Source organism: Coregonus clupeaformis, unplaced genomic scaffold (genome assembly GCF_020615455.1).
Source record: "Coregonus clupeaformis isolate EN_2021a unplaced genomic scaffold, ASM2061545v1 scaf1874, whole genome shotgun sequence".
NCBI classification, from domain to species: Eukaryota; Metazoa; Chordata; class Actinopteri; order Salmoniformes; family Salmonidae; genus Coregonus; species Coregonus clupeaformis.
In genome coordinates this window covers 27844-50457 of record NW_025535328.1, presented here as the reverse complement: position 1 = coordinate 50457, position 22614 = coordinate 27844, and the positions used below count along the sequence as shown (strand labels likewise).

Here is a 22614-nt window from a genome sequence, read left to right as displayed (position 1 = left end):
ATGGGAAGCTCAACCATGATGGGCTTCACTGGTGGAGAGATGGGCAGCTCAGCCACGATGTGCTTCACTGGTGGAGAGATGGGCAGCTCAGCCACGATGGGCTTCACTGGTGGAGAGAAGGGCTATAGATAGTGGTATAGAAAGAGAAGTTTAGTCCAGAAACAACATATAATCAATTACAATGTAATAGACGCATGGCCTAAAACATATCTGTTTGCTTACTTATGAATATGCAAACCATAATAATCATCCCCTCCCTCATCATCCATTCTAACTCTGCTGTCTCATCCAACGAATAAACGTACCTGTGCCCTACTCTGTGTGCACAACAGGGTAACACAATACCACATGAAGAACTTAGATTGGTACTCCTGACACTTCTGCCATGCAATCTCAATCATCTCCTCAAGAGTCCCAACGCTACAGGAGAGGAAACACACCAGGTTGTTTAGAATGTGTGGAAAGAGGCTTCATACCGTGGATACGAAACAGTCTTTATATTTCAGATCTGAACTCAATCTAGGTACTCTGGGTAATCCAGGTAATCTGAAACTCCATTACATTGGTCCAACATCTCAATCAACTTCACTGTAAAGGCAGTGTAATCATAGCACTCCAAATCCCAAAATGAATGTATCTGGTGGATTGTGTAGCTGTGCAGATGTCAATGCTGTGTTAACGAACAAAGTGCTTACTTTGCAAGAGGCCAAGGGGATGCTGCGAGGAATCCAGGCTGCTCCTGTGGGCTCTGCTGAGGGAGATCAGAGGAAGTAGGGAGGGGGGAGATGGGCAGGAGCATCGACAATCTGAGAAGAACCAGCCTCTATTTCCCATTTGGCCCCTTGACCAGGTTGATCCTGGTCATACTTGTACGCATACTCATAGTTGTACTCGTTGTTGTTTAGGGTCCACCTCTCTGTAAAAAGAATGAGAGCAGAAGCTTGATCCTCTCATTTCCATAAAGGAATGGTAATACAATGATTAAACCAAGACCCAACAGAGGTGTGAAATGCTTACCCCAATGGCCATGTTCTTCATTCCAGTGGAAATATCCATAATCATCGCCCACGTAAAACCCGTCTGCATCAGCCTTAACAACATAATCAACATGGAGACAGTCAGGTGAGAACAACTTTAAAGAGCAAAACCTGTTATCAAAGCAAAAAGCTGGAAGGTACAGTATAAATTGAATCCCTTTTAATGTTCTCAGAATGTATTGGAGAAAACATTATACCGAGACCTTTTAAAGCTAGAATCCTTAATTGAAACAATAACAAAGCGGACACCCCACCTCTCTTTTGGTAAAAAACTAAGGGATGGGCCTGGAGATATATAACCACTCTCAAATTCAGACAGAGCTGGCCATCCATGATATCAAAATTACAGTTTTAACACATGATTCCAAGATGGCGTAGCAGTACGGTCGCTTTTATTTTTCGTCCTGTGTAAATATCCCGTTTCTTGTTTTTTTGTCTATATTTCTCAATTTTTTACTTTCATTCTTTAACTAAATATACTTTCCTGCAACCCGCCTCTGTCACGGTTAACTAAGCCAGAACCCAGAAGCAGACCAGGACACGGTACGTGAGACAAAGGTGAGTGTTTATTGTTAGAGTCCGAGTGAAGCTGAATAATCCAGGGAACAGAGCGGGTGGCGTGGATGGGTTGTTGAGGGTGCGGTGGTTGGTCCGGTACTGGCTCGGCAGCCGCCGACCATCAGGCAGAGGTTGGGTGAAGGTTCCGGTGAGAGACTGCAGACAGAACAAAACGGAGGTCAGTACACAGCAAGTCAAAAGGTGCAAAACAACAAAACTAACACTACTGGCTCAGAGACTGATACGCTGACAACATACTGTTCATGGCTAACGATCCGGCAGGAACTGGATGTTGGGCCAGAGCCTAAGAAGGGTGATGATCAGGACCAGGTGTGCAGATTGCTGATGGGATGCAGGTGCGGAAAACCAGAGCGCTCCCCGGAGCGTTCCCGAACCCTCGGGAAACTGGAGAATACGAGCAGGAACACTAGTCACCAGACAGGACCCGACTCAGACAGCCGGGATCGTCACAGTACCCCCTCCGACGAACGCCACCGGGCGGACTTCCGGAGCGCCAGGATGGAGGCGGTAGAAGTCACTGATGAGGTCTGCGTCTAGGACCTGTCGCCGCGGAATCCAACTCCTCTCTTCAGGGCCATACCCCTCCCAGTCCACGAGATACTGGAAACCCCGGCCCCGCCGTCTGGAATCCATGATGCGACGCACCGTGTAGGCAGGACCACCTCCGATCATCCGAGGAGGAGGAGGAGGAGGCGGAGGAGGCAACAGAGGACTGAGGAAGACAGGCTTGAGGCAGGAGACATGAAAGGTGGGATGGACTCTGAGCGTCCTCGGTAGTTTGAGTCGAACTGCCACTGGATTGATCACCTTCTCCACCACAAACGGACCAATGAACTTCGGTAACAACTTCCTAGACTCAGTCCGTAACGGAAGATCCCGCTGCTGGCCAACCAAACCCTATCTCCGATGGTATAGGTGGGAGCGGGAATCCGGCGACGATTCGCCTGGAGCTGATACCGGTCCGAAACTCTAAGGAGTGCCTTTCTGGCCCGATGCCAGGTCCGGTGGCAACGCCCGAATATGGGCCTGAACAGAAGGCACTGAGAGCTCCTTCTCCTGAGAAGGAAACAGGGGAGGTTGGTAGCCATACAGGCACTGGAAGGGAGACATCCCAGTGGCAGATGTAGGAAGAGTATTGTGGGCATACTCAACCCAAGGCAACTGAGAGACCCAGGAGGTGGGGTTGGAAGAGACCAGACAGCGTAGCGTTGATTCCATCTTCTGGTTGGCTCTCTCCGCCTGACCATTGGATTGGGGGTGAAAACCAGATGTGAGACTGACCGTAGCTCCAATGGCCAAACAGAAGGACTTCCAGACAGCAGAGGTAAACTGAGGGCCACGGTCGGAAACGATATCACTGGGCAAACCGTGGACCCTGAAAACCTCCCCTAACCAGGATCTCGGACGCCTCCGAGGCAGAGGGAAGCTTGGCAATTGGCACAAAGTGGGCGAACTTGCTGAATCTGTCCACGATAGTCAGAACGACCGTGTTCCCCTCAGAAGCGGCAACCCCGTGACGAAGTCCAGGGCCAGATGCGACCATGGTCGCCGGGGAATAGGAAGGGGGTGAAGTAGTCCAGAGCTGGGCCGATTGGTACTCTTATTCTGCGCACACACTGACAGGCAGCAACAAAACCCCGAGTATCCTCGGCCATGGCAGGCCACCAAAAACGTCTGCGAAGAAACGCCATAGTCCGAGCCACGCCAGGGTGACAAGCCATCTTGCTGGCGTGGGACCATTTGAGGACAGCAGGACGAACCGACTCAGGCACAAACAACCGACCGGGTGGACCGTTACTGGGACCGGGCTGAGTCCGAAGGGCCGCAGCACCTCCTCCTCAATCTTCCACATAACTGCTCCTACGACGCAGTTCCGGGGGAGGATTGTCTCGGTCTTGGACCCACTCTCCTCCGTCTTGGAGAACATCCGGGACAAGGCGTCCGCCTTGCCGTTCTTAGATCCAGGTCGAACGTCAGGGGCAAACTTGAATCGTCCGAAAACAACGCCCACCTGGCCTGACGGGAGTTGAGACGTTTAGCCGATTGCACGTAAGCAAGATTCTTGTGGTCCGTCCAGACAATAAACGGTTGCTCCGCCCCCCAACCAGTGGCGCCACTCCTCCAAGGCAAGTTTCACCGCGAGAAGCTCCCGGTTACCCACATCGTAATTCCTCTCCGCAGGCGAAAGGCGACGAGAGTAGTAGGCGCAGGGATGGAGTTTACTGTCCGTGGAGCATCGCTGCGACAGGATGGCGCCAACTCCCACATCAGACGCGCCCCACTTCAACGACGAACTGACGGGCCGTGTCCGGTTGAGAGAGAATCGGTGCGTTGGTGAATCGCCTCTCAAATCCAGAAACGCTCGATCCGCCTCCGGATTCCACTTGAAGGTCCTGATGCTGGAAGTCAAGGCAGTTAACGGAGCGGCCACACGGCTGTAATCCCCGGATGAATCTGCGGTAGAAATTCGCAAACCCCAAAAAATCTCTGGAGCTGCAATCTCGTACCGGGCTGGGCCCATTCCAGAACCGCTCTAACCTTCTCCTGGTCCATCCTAATCTCTCCCCTGGAGATGATGTACCCGAGAAAGGATGTCGTGTGGGCGTGAAACTCGCACTTCTCGGCCTTCACAAACAGGCGATTCTCCAACAATCGCTGCAGAACCTGCCGGACATGCTGGACGTGGTCGGAAGGTTCCTTCGAGAAGATCAGAATGTCATCCAGGTAAACAAACACAAAGAGACCGATCATATCTCTCAGGACGCCGCTCACCATACTCTGGAATACCGCTGGAGCATTGGTCAGTCCAAACGGCATCACCTGATACTCGGCGACCCATCGGTGTATTGAAACCCGTCAACCACTCGTCCCCCCTCTGATCCGGACCAGGTGATACGCATTGCGTAGGTCTAGCTTGGTGAACACCGTAGCACCCTGTAAGGAGTCGAAGGCAGAACTCATCAAGGGCAGGGGATACTTGTTCTTGACCGTGATGTCATTCAACCCCCCGATAATCAATACACGGTCGAAGAGAGCCATCCTTCTTACCCACAAAGAAGAATCCGCCCCCAGGGGTGATGACGAGGGACGAACGAGACCAGCAGCTAGGGACTCCTTGATGTAGGTCTCCAACGCCTCACGTTCAGATCGGGAGATACTGTATAACCTTCCCTTGGGGTAGACAGCTCCAGGGACCAGGTTGATGGCACAATCATATGGTCGGGTGGGGAGGGAGTGACAGAGCCTTCTGCTTACTGAAAACTTCCCCAAATCGTGATATGTCTCGGGAACCAGGGACAAATCTGGGGTTTAGCCTCAATCACCTGACTGGGAACCGAATGGGGGCAGGCAGTCTTGAGACAGTTAGCATGACAATCAAGGCTCCAACTCGCTACCTTGCCCGTCACCCAATCGAACGTGGGATTGTGTTCCTTCAGCCAGGGGTATCCAAGGACCAGAGGAACATGGGAAGACGGCAGAATGAAGAATGAAATCATCTCAGAATGATTCCCCGACAACCGCATCTTAACCGGGTTCAGTCCTCATCGTGATACGCGCCAGACTACTGCCGCTCAGAGTGGTAGCTTCAATGGCTTCCGGCAATTGCTCCTTGGAAAGCCCCAGCTGTTCCACCAACTCGGCATCTAGAAAGCTTCCATCGGCACCTGAATCGATAAAAGCGTTAATCGCTAAGCTCTGATTCCTGTTCATAAGGGTAGCCGGGAAACGGGGTCTGACAGAGGTATTGAGAGGTCAAACTGGCTCGCTAAAAGTCCTCCCAACTTTAGCGAGCCGCGCAGTTTGACGACCCGACTGGATCCTGAGAAGCTGATCGCTTGGACGGAACCCATTGCTTCTCCCTCCTTCGCTCTCGGACTCGATTATCCACCCGAATAGACAAAGCTACCAAGCTGTCCAGGTCACTAGGCTCGGATAGGAGATCAACTCATCCTTGAGCTGCTCCGACAGACCCTGGTAAAAGGCCGCGCAGAGACTCCGTTCCACCCACTCTCCACAGCCAACGCCTTGAACTCGATCACGAAGTCGCCACGCTGCAGTTCCTTGGCGCAAAACAGGCGCCTAGCTGCGTCCCTTCCTCGGACGGAATGGTCGAAGAGCTTCCTCATCTCGGCCGTGAACCCCTGGTATGAAGCCATGCAGGATCCTGTCGTTCCCAAACGGCTGAAGCCCACTCCAGCGCTCGACCACGCAGCAACTCAATCACAAAGGCTATCCTAGCCTTGTCTGTGGCATAAGAGTAGGGCTGTAGATCGAACACTAGTCCACACTGCATAAGGAAGGAACGGCATCTTCCCAGCTCTCCCTCATACTTATCCGCGCTCGGAACCTTGGGCTCACGGATGGACACAGCTTCAGAAGCGGCAGGCGAGATGGGTGAAACCGCAGTGGATCCTCCACCGACACTTGCGTTGGTTCTGGACCTCCGTCAGACCGGTAGAAAGGTTCCGAACTGACAACGCGATCTCCTGTAGTACCGTGCTATGATGGCCCAACATCTTCTCCTGCTGGGTAATAGCATGGCGAACAGAGTCCAGGTCCGCTGGGTTCATTACTGGCCGGATCGTTCTGTCACGGTTAACTAAGCCAGAACCCAGAAGCAGACCAGGACACGGTACGTGAGACAAAGGTGAGTGTTTATTGTTAGAGTCCGAGTGAAGCTGAATAATCCAGGGAACAGAGCGGGTGGCGTGGATGGGTTGTTGAGGGCGCGGTGGTTGGTCCGGGTACTGGCTCGGCAGCCGCCGACCATCAGGCAGAGGTTGGGTGAAGGTTCCGGGTGAGAGACTGCAGACAGAACAAAACGGAGGTCAGTACACAGCAAGTCAAAAAGGTGCAAAACAACAAAACTAACACTACTGGCTCAGAGACTGATACGCTGACAACATACTGTTCATGGCTACCGATCCGGCAGGAACTGGATGTTGGGCCAGAGCCTAAGAAGGGTGATGATCAGGACCAGGTGTGCAGATTGCTGATGGGATGCAGGTGCGGAAAACCAGAGCGCTCCCCCGGAGCTGCTCCCGAACCCTCGGGAAACTGGAGAATACGAGCAGGAACACTAGTCACCAGACAGGACCCGACTCAGACAGCCGGGATCGCCACAGCCTCACCCAACGTGGAAAGGATTATATTATTTCTTTATAACTTTCATCAAGAACCGTAAGCTGAAAATAGTGGCTACCTGTTATTAGTCACCGTTAGCGTCTTCACCATTGTCCGTGGCCTACACTATCCACCAGCCAGCTCTAGCTAGCCTGGACAATTTGGTCGGCCAGTCTGCACAGCGTGCATACGACCCAGCGTGCTATCGACCCATAGCTTATTGGACTTTCTGCCGGAATCACTGGACCCTAGCGCCGGATCATCACAACCAGCTAGCTAGCTGCAACCTGTTGTTGGCTGGATTACCATTACCATTGCCCTATAGCAAGCACCAGTTAGCCTTGAGCTAGCCTCAGGCCCATCTCCCGGCTATCTACCTCTCTGTCAACCGGACGGGACCTCCTAGTGTTGACACTGAGCCCCGCCGATCCAACACGACTGGTTTGCCGACGTAAATAGTCTGATGTGGTTTCAACCGGCTTCCCGCTGCGACGACCACGAAGATCCATCTGCCAGCCCCGCCCGCTAGCACACGCAAACCACAACTGTGCTCCCTGCTAGCTGTGCTGAAGCACCAATTTGAACTGCTCTCGGACTCACATATTGCTGTTCACTGGACCTTATGATCACTCAGCTGCACAGCTGATGCCTGCTGGACTGTTCCTTTACACGGTACTCTGTCCTGTTTATTCTGTTTAGTCTTAGCCCAAACGTTATCGCTATTTCCAGTTGTGTCTTAGCTCTCTCTAATAACACGTGACTGCTTTATGCCTCTCTCCCATGTCAATTATGCCTTGCCTATTGCTGTTTGGGTTAGTTCTTATTATACAATTTCAATGTAGAACCCCTAGTCCCTCTCAAACTGCCTCATATAGTTCCTTTGTTCCTCCCCCATACACGCCGAGACCGGCTCAATCGATGCCTCCAATGACGCTATCTCTTTCATTGTTACCCAACGCTTAGGGTTACCTGAACTGTACTCATATCCTCCATATCCTTTTCTGTACATAATGCCCTGAATCTTTTCTACAACGCCCGGAGAACTGCCCCCCTTTATTCTATGTACCCAACGCACTAGAAGACCAGTTCTTAAAGCCTTTAGTCGTATCCTTATTCTAGTCCTCCTCTGTTCCTCTGGTGATGTAGAGGCTAACCCAGGCCCTGCAGCCCCCAGTATCACTCCTACTCCCCAGGAGCTATCATTTGTTGACTTCTGTAACCGTAAAAGTCTTGGTTTTCTGCACATAAATATCAGAAGCCTCCTTCCTAAGTTTGAGTTATTCACTGCGTTAGCACACTCCGCCAACCCTGATGTTCTAGCAGTGTCTGAATCCTGGCTTAGGAAGGCCACCAAAAATTCTGGAAATTTCCATCCCCAACTATAACATTTTCCGTCTAGATAGAACTGCCAAAGGGGGTGGAGTTGCAATCTACTGTAGAGATAGCCTGCAGAGCTCCATCATACTATCCAGGTCTGTGCCCAAACAGTTTGAGCTTTTACTTCTAAAAATCCACCTTTCCAGAAATAAATCTCTCACTGTTGCCGCTTCTACAGACCCCCTCAGCCCCCCAGCTGTGCCCTGGACACCATATGTGAATTGATTGCCCCCATCTATCCTCAGAGTTCGTACTGCTTGGTGACCTAAATTGGGATATGCTTAACACCCCGGCCATCCTACAATCTAAACTAGATGCCCTCAATCTCACACAAATTATCAACGAACCTACCAGGTACAACCCTAAATCCGTAAACATGGGTACCCCATAGATATCATCCTGACTAACTTACCTCTAAATACACCTCCGCTGTCTTCAACCAGGATCTCAGCGATCACTGCCTTATTGCCTGCGTCCGTAACGGGTCCGCGGTCAAACGACCACCCTCATCACTGTCAAACGCTCCCAAAAACACTTCAGCGAGCAGGCCTTCCTAATTGACCTGGCCCAGGTATCCTGGATGGATATAGATCTCATTCTGCAGTAGAGGATGCCTGGTTGTTCTTTAAAAGTAATTTCCTCTCAATCTTAAATAGACATGCCCCATTCAAAAAATACAGAACTAAGAACAGATATAGCCCCTGGTTCTCCTCAGACTTGACTGCCCTTGACCAGCACAAAAAACATCCTGTGCGTACTGCATTAGCATCAAATAGCCCCCGTGATATGCAACTTTTCAGGGAAGTTAGGAATCAATATACACAAGCAGTTAGGAAAGCAAAGGCTAACTTTTTTCAAACAGAAATTTGCATCCTGTAGCACTAACTCCAAAAAGTTTTGGGACACTGTAAAGTCCATGGAAAATAAGAGCACTTCCTCCCAGCTGCCCACTGCACTGAGGCTAGGAAACACTATCACCACCGATAAATCTACAATAATCGAGAATTTCAACAAGCATTTTGCTACGGCTGGCCATGCTTTCCACCTGGCTACCACTACCCCGGCCACCAGCTCTGCACCCTCCGGCTGCAACTTGCCCATGCCCCCCCGCTTCTCCTTCACACAAATCCAGACAGCTGATGTTCTAAAAGAGCTGCAAAATCTGGACCCCTACAAATCATCTGGACTAGACAATCTGGACCCTTTCTTTCTAAAACTAGCCACCGAAATTGTCGCAACCCCCTATTACTAGCCTGTTCAACCTCTCTTTCGTAACGCCTGAGATCCCCAGAGATTGAAAGCTGCCGCGTCATCCCCCTCTTCAAAGGGGGGTGACACTCTAGATCCAAACTGTTACAGACCCATATCCATCCTGCCCTGCCTTTCAAAAAGTTTTTGAAAGCCAAGTCAACAAACAGATCACCGACCATTTCAATCCCACCGTACCTTCTCCGCTATGCAATCCGGTTTCCGAGCTGGTCATGGGTGCACTTCAGCCACGCTCAAGGTCCTAAATGATATTATAACCGCGATCGATAATAGACAGTACTGTGCAGCCGTTTCATTGACCTGGCCAAGGCTTTCGACTCTGTCAACCACCGCATTCTTATTGGCAGACTAAATAGCCTTGGTTTCTCAAATGACTGCCTCGCCTGGTTCACCAACTACTTCTCAGATAGAGTTCAATGTGTCAAATCGGAGGGCCTGTTGTCTGGACCTATGGCAGTCTCTATGGGGGGTGCCACAGGGTTCAATTCTTGGGCCAACTCTTTTCTCTGTGTATATCAATGACGTCGCTCTTGCTGCTGGTGACTCTCAGATCCACCTCTACGCAGACGACACCATTTTGTATACATCTGGCCCTTCATTGACACTGTGTTAACAAACCTCCAAACGAGCTTCAATTCCATACAACACTCCTTCAGTAGCCTCCAACTGCTCTTAAACACTAGTAAAACTAAATGCATGCTCTTCAACCGAACGCTGCTTGCACCCGCCCACCCGACTAGAATCACTACTCTAGACGGGTCTGACCTAGAGTACGTGGACAACTACAAATATCTAGGTGTCTGGTTAGACTGTAAACTCCTCCTTCCAGACTCACATTAAGAATCTCCAATCCAAAGTTAAATCTAGAATCGGTTTCCCTATTTCGCAACAAAGCCTCCTTCACTCATGCTGCCAAACATGCCCTCGTAAAACTGACTATCCTACCGATCCTTGACTTCGGCGATGTCATTTGCAAAATAGCCTCCAACACTCTACTCAGCAAATTGGATGTTGTCTATCACAGTGCCATCCGTTTTGTCTCCAAAGCCCCATATAATACCCACCACTGTGACCTGTACGCTCTTGTTGGCTGGTCCTCACTACATATTCGTCGCCAAACCCACTGGCTCCAGGCCATCTTTAAATCACTGCTAGGCAAATCCCTGCCTTATCTTAGCTCATTGGTCACCATAGCAACACCCACCCGTAGTCTGCGCTCCAGCGGGTATATCTCACTGGTCATCCCCAAAGCCAACACCTCCTTTGGCCGCAATTCCTTCCAGTTCTCTGCTGCCAATGACTGGAACAAATTGCAAAAATCTCTGAAGCTGGAGACACTTATCTCCCTCACTAACTTTAAGCATCAGTTGTCAGAGCACCTTACCGATCACTGCACCTGTACACAGCCCATCTGAAATTAGCCTGCCCAACTACCTCATCCCTATATTGTTATTTATTTTGCTCATTTGTACCCCAGTATCTCTATTCGCACATCATCTCTTGCACATCATTCCAGTGTTAATACTAAATTGTAATTATTTTGCACTATAGCCTATTTTATTGCCTTACCTCCATAACTTGCTAAATTTGCACACTGTATATTAATTGTATTTCTGTTGTATTTTTGATTTTGTTTTGTTTTACCCCATATGTAACTCTGTGTTGTTGTTTTTATCGCACTGCTTTGCTTTATCTTGGCCAGGTCGCAGTTGTAAATGAGAACTTGTTCTCAACTGGTTTACCTGGTTAAATAAAGGTGAAATAAAAAAAATAAAAATAAAATGTTTTAAGGTTATACAGTGTTGTTTTCATTACATTTACATTGTTTACACACATTGGAGTAAAACAAGCTTCTATTTTGGGTTCTGATGGGGTACATATGACAGTTGAATTAAGATCATGAGGCATTTATAATTATATTCTTCAAGAATCAAATGGGTATATATCATTAACCTCTTAAGGATCGTACACTTTCTTTTGCCTAAAATGACATACCCAAATCTAAATGCCTGTAGCTCAGGACCTGAAGCAAGGATATGCATATTCTTGATACCATTTTAAAGGAAACACTTTGAAGTTTGTGAAAATGTGAAATGAATGTAGGAGAATATAACACATTAGATCTGGGAAAAGATAATACAAACAAAAAATCATGTGTTTTCTATATATTCTTTTGTTCCATCATCTTTGAAATGCAAGAGAAAGGCCACAATATAATAATGCTGTTTAGGCGCAATTTAGATTTTGGACACTAGATGGCAGCAGTGTGTATGCAAAGTTTCAGATTGATCCAGTGAAGCGTTGCAATACGCTTAGTCTGCTAAATGGTCTGCTAAATGTCTGCTAAATGAACTGGAGTGAGTTTCTTAAAAGCCTTGTAGCTACCATTGTAGTTTATTTCTAGCATGACTATCTCTGTGCAGCTGGGTTTTCAAGATAATTAAGGTGTGATGTTAGCTAGAAGTCTTTCTGGAAATGCACATTTACATTTACGTCATTTAGCAGACGCTCTTATCCAGAGCGACTTACAAACTGGTGCATTCACCCTATAGCCAGTGGGATAACCACTTTACTATTTATTTATTTTTTATTTTTTTGGGGGGTAGAAGGATTACTTTATCCTATCCCAGGTATTCCTTAAAGAGGTGGGGTTTCAAATGTCTCCGGAAGGTGGTGAGCGACTCCGCCGGCCCTGGCGCCGTGAGGGGAGCTTGTTCCACCATTGGGGTGCCAGAGCAGCGAACAGTTTTGACTGGGCTGAGCGGGAACTATGCTTCCGCAGAGGAAGGGAGCCAGCAGGCCAGAGGTGGATGAACGCAATGCCCTCGCTTGGGTGTAGGGACTGATCAGAGCCTGAAGGTACGGAGGTGCCGTTCCCCTCACAGCTCCATAGGCAAGCACCATGGTCTTGTAACAGATGCGAGCCTCAACTGGAAGCCAGTGGAGTGTGCGGAGGAGCGGGGTGACGGAGAGAACTTGGGAAGGTTGAACACCAGACGGGCAGCGGCATTCTGGATGAGTTGTAGGGGGTTTAATGGCACAGGCAGGAGCCCAGCCAACAGCGAGTTGCAGTAATCCAGACGGGAGATGACAAGTGCCTGGATTAGGACCTGTGCCGCTTCCTGTGTAAGGCAGGGTCGCACTCTCCGAATGTTGTAGAGCATGAACCTGCAGGATCGGGTCACCGCCTTGATGTTAGCGGAGAACGACAGGGTGTTGTCCAGGGTCACGCCAAGGCTCTTCGCACTCTGGGAGGAGGACACAACGGAGTTGTCAACCGTGATGGCGAGATCATGGAACGGGCAGTCCTTCCCCGGGAGGAAGAGCAGCTCCGTCTTGCCAAGGTTCAGCTTGAGGTGGTGATCCGTCATCCATACTGATATGTCTGCCAGACATGCAGAGATGCGATTCGCCACCTGATTATCAGAAGGGGGAAAGGAGAAGATTAGTTGTGTATCGTCAGCGTAGCAATGATAGGAGAGGCCATGTGAGGATATGACAGAGCCAAGTGACTTGGTTTATAGCGAGAATAGGAGAGGGCCTAGAACTGAGCCCTGGGGGACACCAGTGGTGAGAGCACGTGGTGCGGAGACAGCTTCTCGCCACGCCACTTGGTAGGAGCGACCGGTCAGGTAGGACGCAACTAAGAGTGAGCCGCGCCGGAGATGCCCAGCTCGGAGAGGGTGGAGAGGAGGATCTGATGGTTCACAGTATCAAAGGCAGCAGACAGGTCTAGAAGGACAAGAGCAGAGGAGAGAGAGTTAGCTTTAGCAGTGCGGAGAGCCTCCGTGACACAGAGAAGAGCAGTCTCAGTTGAATGACCAGTCCTGAAACCTGACTGGTTTGGGTCAAGAAGGTCATTCTGAGAGAGATAGCAAGAGAGTTGGCTAAAGACGGCACGCTCAATAGTTTTGGAAAGAAAAGAAAGAAGGGATACTGGTCTGTAGTTGACATCAGAGGGATCAAGTGTTGGTTTTTTTGAGAAGGGGTCAACTCTCGCTCTCTTGAGCGAGGGGGGATTCAGCAGGGAGGAGAATGTGGCAAAAGAGCTTCCTAGGGTTAGAGGCAGATGCTTGGAATTTAGAGTGGTAGAAAGTGGCCTTAGCAGCAGAAACAGATGAAGAGAATGTAGAGAGGAGGGAGTGAAAAGATGCCAGGTCCGCAGGGGAGTCTAGTTTTCTTCCATTTCCGCTCAGCTGCCCGGAGCTCTGTTCTGTGAGCTCGCAATGAGTCATCAAGCCACGGAGCTGGAGGGGAGGACCGAGCCGGCCGGGAGGATAGGGGGACACAGAGAGTCAAAGGATGCAGAAAGGGAGGAGAGGAGGGTTGAGGAGGCAGAATCAGGAGATTGGAGGGAGAAGGATTGAGCAGAGGGAAGAGATGATAGGATGGAAGAGGAGAGAGTAGTGGGAGAGAGAGAGCGGGTGTGCGGCGGCGCATTACCATCTGTGTAGGGGGCAAAGTGAGTAGTGTTGGAGGAGAGCGAGAGAGAAAAGGATACAAAGTAGTGGTCGGAGACATGGAGGGGGAGTTGCAGTGAGATTAGTAGAAGAGCAGCATCTAGTAAAGATGAGGTCAAGCGTATTGCCTGCCTTGTGAGTAGGGGGGGACGGTGAGAGGGTGAGGTCAAAAGAGGAGAGGAGTGGAAAGAAGGAGGCAGAGAGAAATGAGTCAAATGTAGATGTAGGGAGGTTGAAATCCCCCAAAACTGTGAGAGGTGAGCCATCCTCAGGAAAGGAACTTATCAAGGCGTCAAGCTCATTGGATGAACTCTCCAAGGGAACCTGGAGGGCGATAGATGACAAGGATATTAAGCTTAAATGGGCTAGTGACTGTGACAGCATGGAATTCAAATGAGGAGATAGACAGATGGGTTAGGGGAAAAATTGAGAATGTCCACTTGGGAGAGATGAGGATTCCTGTGCCACCACCCCTCTGACCAGATGCTCTCGGGGTATGCGAGAACACATGGTCAGACGAGGAGAGAGCAGTAGGAGTAGCAGTGTTTTCAGTGGTAATCCATGTTTCCGCCAGCGCCAGAAGTCGAGGGACTGGAGGGTAGCATAGGCCGGGATGAAGTCAGCCTTGTTGGCAGCAGAACGGCAGTTCCAGAGGCTGCCTGAGACCTGGAACTCCAGGTGTGTGGTGCGTGCAGGGACCACCAGGTTAGAGAGGCAGCAGCCACGCGGTGTGAGGCATTTGTGTAGCCTGTGCGGAGAGGAGAGAACAGGGATAGGCAGAGGCATAGTTAACAGGCTGTAGCAAATGGCTACAATAATGCAGAGGAGATCGGAATGAAATGAACTAAACATCTGGGAAAGGAGAGAGTAGGGCCTCCCTCACCACAACTCCCAAATATAACTCTCCCAACTTCCACCTCAGAAACTATAATTGTTTCACTGAAACACCCGAATAAAACTCTCCCAACTTCCACTTTAGAAATTAGAATTGTTGCAAACTACAGCGGTTCAATGTTTCAAGGAATAGACTCAACTTACTTTATTCAGCTAGCTAACTATGAAGCCATAGCTAACTAGCATGCTAGCATCCAATAACACACCCTTGGTAAGTACAGCAGGAGTTAAATGCTTGCAGTACCTTTGACTTTTCAGGTGTCCGCATTGACCTCTGCTTGGTTTTGGTCAGAGGCTGTATCAAGGAGACAGGTGGAGGCCCTCGACTGTCAACAAACAGAACTTCTCTTGCATGTCCCATGTCTTTCTCCTGTTGACTGGGTCAGAAACAACACCAATAAATGTATGTAGCATGTTTCCTGCAGTCAAATGACCAAATTGCCCTCTAGTGGCCTCATCGGTGGAATGTTATTAATATTTGTTTAATAATTTCACAATTCACAACATTATTTCAAAAAGCCAGTGGAAAATCATGTGTTTCTCTGTCAAACGGTTTTGTAATATTTCAGTCTTCTGTGATGTGTAATATTGGGATGCAAACTCAAAATGTAATACAATTCAACTCTATATCTGACATGGTACAGGTGTCTTCTTTTTTTTAAAGCCCATAACCATGTGTGTGAGGTGTATACTTTTGTTTCAAAGTAGATTTGTTTAAGACTACCAAGAAACACTCTGCGTGACCCTGATTTAGCCCACTGCAGTAAAATTTCAATAATAAACTTTTATTGCGGGTCCAGGGAGAAGTAAACATGGGAATATTTGATCCAAAGCACACACATTGAATGGATTGGATACCAATGCATTTTGATATGACTGCAGTTCCCTTGCTTGATGAATCATTAACTTATTTCAGTCATAACACAGGGGAGTAAAACTCGTCCACTGTCAGTGATGGAGTACACCCATTTTCTCATGGGAACTGAATCAAAAATTATATTTTATATACAGACTCGAAACAAGAACAACCTGTTTATCAGTATAAGTGACTGTGTGTGGTTTTGAGTCTGTAGCCCAAGACTAAACAAAGAAGTTAGCCATGAACAGAAATCAATGGAACAGAAGGGTATCATCATCATTTGAATCGTGCAGAAGAACCATATATGTGCATTTTTTGAAAAATGTAGATACACAGAATGCATCATTATAAAACATTTAGAAAAAAAATGATTCAAGTATCTATCAACCGTAAAAAATCCTAATGTGGTATATACACACTTAAAAACAGATAAATATTTGATTATAAGAAAATGGAACAGTATGCACTTGTATGGTTCTTCACTGCAAGGGTTCATTTTTATCTCTCTAAATGTTTGTACAATTTCCATTTTCAAAGTTTGCAGATGGAGAGTTTCAATACAGTACATGTGCAGCACTTGGTCTCTCTCTCAGCAGTTGCTCTATGAAATGTGCGTAACCACTTAACAATCACGTTTCCATTCTTATCAGTAAAATAAATATATTTGGCTCAGTGCATTAATTGATGGAACTCACAATGACACCAAATAACAAGCAATAACGTGATACAAACCAAGAAAACATATATAAATAAAAGACTGGTATATATACCAGTCTTGTCATTGTAACTATGACCTGGTAAAAGTGACATAATTCAATATAATGTTTGATGAATTAACCTGTAACATTTCAAAATGGATCTGAGATACCTGAGAGGCAGGTGGGGCGAGGAGGACCCGCTGAGGGTGCAGACGTAGGGTTTGGAATTGAACTGGGAGATGACCACTTGTAGAGTGACCTGGGACGTGACATACTGGAACGGCCTGAATGTGACGGTCACCTCCACCTTCCCATTGGCTGGAATCACTCCTAGAATCACACACAAACAAAGGATTATACCGGTCTTGAATGTAACGCATTTGTTAAAGGAAAACAATACGTAGGCCTACCTAAACTCAACACTTCAATACCCTCAAACCATGGGAAACATAGAGAGATACTTTTTCAGACATCTCTACCCAGTCTGAGTACTAGGCTATTTGCGTAACCCCGAAATCCATCATCACGCATTGCCTGGAAAGCGTCACCATCCATGCCAGAGACAAAACAACACAGCTCCCCCTGTGCTAGATGCACTGAGTCCCTGACTGCTTTGTGTCAAGGTGGCAGTTGCAGACTATGAGCATCTTTCCACAGTAATTCAGACACAAGACATGATGGTGATGTTGAGGAATCACAGGTCAGGGCTAGGTAATCAGCTAATAATATTATGTGAGTTTATACAGGTGAGTCTGGGTCTCTGGGAGCCAGCAAAAAATGTTTTATGTGGTTCAAAGTTTTAACTAATCACCTCAAGGAACTAACACAAAAACATAGCTGGAACCTTATTGTGAACCAGAAATTATCCTACCATCAAATATAAATAAAAAAAATTGATACATATCTGGCAAATAGACTCACAGGATTAATACATTAATCAAATAATATATACCTACTGTAGATAGAATAATACAGGGGTTTTCCTCACTGTCTGTCTGAGTGAGCAGGTAGGATGTTGTTGCTATCTTGTTAAGGACTGTGTTATTACTACTTTATTCAGTGGCCTAATGTAAAGTGCTACCAAGTCTGCTGATTGGAGTTACCTGACAGGGGCTGGACCGAGAAGGCCTTGTGTGGCTGGATGATGTACACCTGGAACTCAAAGTCAATGGGACAGCTGCAGCTCAGAGGGATCACATGGCTGACACTGGAAGGTCAAAGACAGGTCAAAGGTCAAAGATCACAAGCATATACACCACCAGTCAAAGTTTGGACACACCTACTCATTCAAGGGTTTTTCTTTATTTTTTTACATTGTAGAATAATAGTGAAGACATCAAAACTATGAAATAACACATATGGAAACATGTAGTAACCAAAGAGGTGTTAAACAAATCAAAATATATTTTATATTTGAGATTCTTCAAATAGCCATCGTTTGCCTTGATGACAGCTTTGCACACTCTTGGCATTCTTTCAACCAGCTTCATGAGGTAGTCACCTGGAATGCATTTCAATTAACAGGTGTGCCTTGTTAAAAGTTAATTTGTGGAATTTATTTCCTTCTTAATGAGTTTGAGCCAATCAGTTGTGTTGTGACAAGGTAGGGGGAGTATACAGAAGATAGCCCTATTTGATAAAAGACCAAGTCCATATTATGGCAAGAACAGCTCAAATAAGCAAAGAGAAACGACAGTCCATTACTTTAAGACATGAAGGTCAGTCAATATGGAACATTTCAAGAACGTTGAAACTGGTTCTCATGAGGACCACCACAGGAATAGAAGACCCAGAGTTACCTCTGCTGTAGAGGATAAGTTCATTAGAGTTACCAGCCTCAGAAATTGCAACCCAAATAAATGATTCACAGAGTTCAAGTAACAGACACATCTAAACGTCAACTGTTCAGAGGAGACTGTGTGAATCAGGCCTTCATGGTCGAATTGCTGCAAAGAAACCACTACTAAAGGACACCAATAATAATAAGAGACCTGCTTGGGCCTAGAAACACGAGCAATGGACATTAGACCGGTGGAAATCTGTCCTTTGATCTGGAGTCCAAATTGGAGATTTTTGGTTCAAACCGCCGTGTCTTTGTGATACGCGGTGTTGGTGAACGGATGATCTCCGCATGTGTAGTTCCCACCGTAAAGCATGGAGGAGGAGGTGTTATGGTGCTTTGCTGGTGACACTGTCTGTGATTTATTTAGAATTCAAGGCACACTTAACCAGCATGGCTACCACAGCATTCTGCAGCGATACGCCATCCCATCTGGTTTGGGCTTAGTGGGACTATCATTTGTTTTTCAACAGGACAATGACCCAACCCACCTCCAGGCTGTGTAAGGGCTATTTTACCAAGAAGGAGAGTGATGGAGTGCTGCATCAGATGACCTGGCCTCCACAATCCCCCGACCTCAACCCAATTGAGATGGTTTGGGATGAGTCGGACGGCAGAGTGAAGGAAAAGCAGCCAACAAGTGCTCAGCATATGTGGGAACTCTTTCAAGACTGTTGGAAAAGCATTCCAGGTGAAGCTGGTTGAGAGAATGCCAAGAGTGTATAAAGCTGTCATCAAGGCAAAGGGTGGCTATTTTAAGAATCTTAAATATAAAATATATTTTGATTTGTTATCACTTTTTTGGTTACTACATGATTCCATATGTGTTATTTCATAGTTTTGATGTCTTCACTATTATTCTACAATGTAATTTTTTTTTTACAAATAAAGAAAAACCCTTGAATGAGTAGGTGTGTCCACACTTTTGACTGGTACTGTATATCACACAGACCCAGAGAGAAAGGACAACAGCCTACATGTTCATTGAGACCTACAATAAAATGTAAAGCTAAATCAAATTCAGCCAGCCACTCAGTTCAAAGACAATCATTTTTATCAAGAGATAAAAATGCCCTCCTATAAAAAAATTGTGGAAAGTGGATTGTGTCACAATCTGTAAAATGTAAATAATTATTATATTGTATCTCTATGGCCTTACATATGTTTATATTTGGATTTTTTTTTAAGTATTCTCTTTCCAAGTGTATTGTTTTGACTGAAGATTGTTGAACATGCAAGACAAATACTACTGACCCTAGCATATACCCCAGCATACAGCTTACTTAGAGAACTACAATTAGCTATCTACTGTGCAAATGGACTCTAATATATTGACTGCTCACCGCATCGTTAGTGTCAACAGAGATTATTAAAACCAATGTTTATGATGCGTTACATGACCATAATAACACACTGAGTTTATTCCTCAAACAAGCCTTTGTTGCCACTCATCATGTTTATCTGGCAGGCTAATTCAGAAACTGGTGCACTTAGCAACTACTTAGCAGACTAGGCTGTAGCTGTAGCCTATCCCTTACGGAAAGAACATGTGAATTTCACATGTGAAGTGTTCCAAAAACACATGTTTTCATGTGATCATATGTGATCTTATGTGAAGTTAATGTGATAACTTGCGACAACATTTAAAGTAACATGTGATAAAATTAAACTACACGTGTGGAAACGTGATCATATGTGAAGTGTTCCAAAAACACATGATTTCACATGTGAAATTATGTGTTTTTTCTGTAAGGGATTTGAGTGGCCATGCAACTCATGTACAATCCTCTTATGAAGGTTCATTGGTGGGTTTAAAGACTATTCAAAGGGCAAAGATGCACAGTGAGACACGATTGTCCACTTCACCTCACCTTTGGCCCAGTGGGACAGCTGGTATGGTGATGTGTGTTGGGATGTGCAAGTCATCGATGATGGGGTAGGCATGGACTGGTACCTGTAAATTCTCTTCCCCCTGGAGAGAGATTGAGAGAGAATAACAATGCTCCCTTATGCATTCATTTCCTGGAGTTCTAAACAGGAGGGAACCTCCTAGCAGTAAGTAGACTGGTTCCAGATCAGTTTGCCATGGAGTGACAATGACCTTAGAAGTTTGCAAGACAGCACAAACAGATCTGGGACCAGGCTTACCATGCAGCAACTATGGAGAGAAACGTTGACAACAAACAACATGTGATGGATAAACACAGCAAATCCCTCTTTTGATGGACAGTTGAATAGATTAGAAGTAGAAGTTGAAGAGATCACTGTCAGGCATGACGGCATGCGAACTTGATTAGAAATTAACATAGCACTGGATTCCAACCTTGCAATGAACCCGAATACAGTCGTAGAAGTAGCGCCATTTTTTAGGACAGAAGTGTACTTTCACTGTGTAGGACAGTCCGGGGACAAGACGATACTGCATAGAATATCAAAATGGAGGAATTAACCATCAACACTGACACGCATACGAATCAAAGATCATAGACGGAATGCATAACATGACATCAAATAGTAATAAACAAACACCTTTTTTAAATATTTTGTTTGGAAGTGGTTTGTTTGGGTGGGGATAATGTGAATGTTGATCACTTCAGATGATATGTTGATAAGTTTCTGAGGAAGATTAAAACAAAGATGAATTACATGACGCCTTGTATAAGAATGTACTGGTACATGAAGTGCATATATCGGCAAAATCCATCTAAAGTCAGTGCTTTGTCTTTTGTTCTCTTGGAACAGTCAACACTCTTTGCTTCACTCACCAAGGTCCTCTGATAATCCTTCCCCAGTTTAAACCCACTGAAGTGAAGTGCTGAGGGTTCTGCATGGATTGCACTGTTGCTCTTGAGTTTGGTATAGGTTTCTGGAAAGTATAATATAAATGAGATGTCTTCACCATCTGCTTAGTCCCGTGTGGCTCAATTGGTAGAGCATGATGCTTGCAATGCCAGGGTTGTGGGTTTGATTCCCATGGGGGACCAGTACGGGGGAAAAGTATGAAAATGTATGCACTAAGTCGCTCTTGATAAGAGCATTTGCTAAATGAAGTAAATATTAAAACCCAAAACAAGTGGAAAATATTATCAAACGCCTGAGGAACCACACACTGCATAATGTAGGCTACGGTAACTCAGATAGCATCATGAGCATGCATATTATAGTTCTAGCCCTAGCGCTCTACTACAATAAACATATTATTCTTGACTGAATATAGCCTGTTAAATATATGACTGAGATGTATCAAATTGTTTAAGTGTAAGGGTCCTACGGGTCTCTAGTAGGTGATGAGGGACATTAGAGGGACTTATTTTTGTGTCCTCCACCAGTTGGCACAGGGGAAGAGGGGTCTTCTTCCTTTGACTGTCTGTGAATGTCTCTGATGCAGAGTGTGCCACTTCCATCACTTCTCCATTAAAAACAGGGCTGAAGAAGATAGCAAACAATATCACAATTCATATCACATCAGATATGTAACGTTAAACGCTTGCATTTCAAAGATGCAATGTTGTCCATATGCTAATGAAAAGAACCAAATGACACAAAGCTAGCAAGCCAACTTTGTGCATGTGCAGCTACTGTGGTTGACACAGTAAAGTAAGCAAACTAGCTAGGGACGGGTTAGCAAGAAAGAGTGGAAGCTAGCAGCTAGCAGAGAGAAACAGCTAGCAAAGAAAAACAGCTAACGTCGTTAGCTAGCTTGTTATCAAACTCATCAAACAGTTGTTTTAGTTTCGATTTGGTAACGTTAGCTCATAAACAACACACGTTTTTATTCGTTGCATGATGTGGGTGCTTTTCAAGGTTGAAAACTGAACGTACCTGTTGTTTCACTGATAGAACATCCACCAAACACTCTCGTCACCATAGTGATTCTTCCGTGGGGCGGGATATTTTTTCAAGGGTTAGTATTAGCAAAGAGTTTCTAAACCCAGAGGCGCAACATCTGGGAACGCTTGCGAAACAGGCCAAGCAGACAAGACCGGGGTTTGGGGTTTATGAAGTCAATGAGATAAGTAAAAATATATTCATTTGTTGTACATTTTCTCGAAATCTAAAGGCACAACCTGGAGTCGAGACATCGTCTTAAGTAGATGAACATGGTATTACTACAACCTCGTGAAACTGACAACCTCGATTACTACAACCTCGACACACTGACACGTTTTCATTTTTGTCAAAAACAACTTTATATCAAAAGAGTGCCTTTGACATGACGGTCTGCACATGTGCAGTACAGCGTGAGACGACCATTAGACCCAATGACGTATTTTCTGCGCATGAGTTAAGCGAGCCAACGTTGCCATGACTTCGCCTACATGCGTTATCGGGGATTTATATTGGAGAAGCAGTTTCTGCCTATCTTCATACTGTACTGTCTTTGGTACTAGTCTATTATAAAATTGGTCAGGTGTAATAACTGCTCAAACAAAACACATGCAGTTGGTTTGGACAAAGCCAGTGGATGCTGTTTGAT

At 46.4% G+C, this 22614-nt stretch overlaps 1 protein-coding gene across 3 annotated transcripts; it reads right to left on the bottom strand.

Moving 5' to 3' along the window:
• Window positions 1-82: 82 nt before the first annotated feature.
• LOC121566186 (cilia- and flagella-associated protein 221) lies at window positions 83-22053 on the bottom strand. 3 transcript variants are annotated; one of them, XR_006659898.1, is made up of 12 exons: window positions 21960-22053; window positions 21409-21563; window positions 20903-21003; window positions 20667-20753; window positions 20461-20556; window positions 20009-20109; window positions 17401-17504; window positions 16468-16627; window positions 14985-15117; window positions 1018-1090; window positions 696-916; window positions 83-122 (listed from the first exon to the last, which is right to left on the bottom strand). XR_006659898.1 is itself a non-coding variant. In XM_045218886.1 (11 exons), the coding sequence occupies exons 2-11, from the start codon at window positions 21539-21541 to the stop codon at window positions 762-764; spliced, it is 1143 nt and encodes a 380-aa protein (XP_045074821.1). In that variant the 5' UTR covers window positions 21542-21563; window positions 21960-22053; the 3' UTR covers window positions 129-761. The 3 variants fall into 3 exon arrangements, 1 of the variants encoding a protein (XP_045074821.1); XR_006659897.1 differs by lacking the exon at window positions 83-122 and adding an exon at window positions 129-420; XM_045218886.1 differs by lacking the exon at window positions 83-122 and having other exon boundaries at window positions 129-916.
• Between the last annotated feature and the right edge of the window lie 561 nt (window positions 22054-22614).

What these genes read in the sequence shown, in the direction of transcription:
- LOC121566186 (XM_045218886.1), bottom strand. Translation starts at nt 21,541, where the DNA reads ATGGAAGTGGCACACTCTGCATCAGAGACATTCACAGACAGTCAAAGG. An exon ending in TCATCACCTACTAGAGACCC is followed by an intron (nt 21,004 to 21,408) that starts GTAGGACCCTTA and finishes TATACTTTCCAG; the next exon opens with AAACCTATACCAAACTCAAG. An exon ending in TGAAGAACATGGCCATTGGG is followed by an intron (nt 917 to 1,017) that starts GTAAGCATTTCA and finishes TTCTTTTTACAG; the next exon opens with AGAGGTGGACCCTAAACAAC.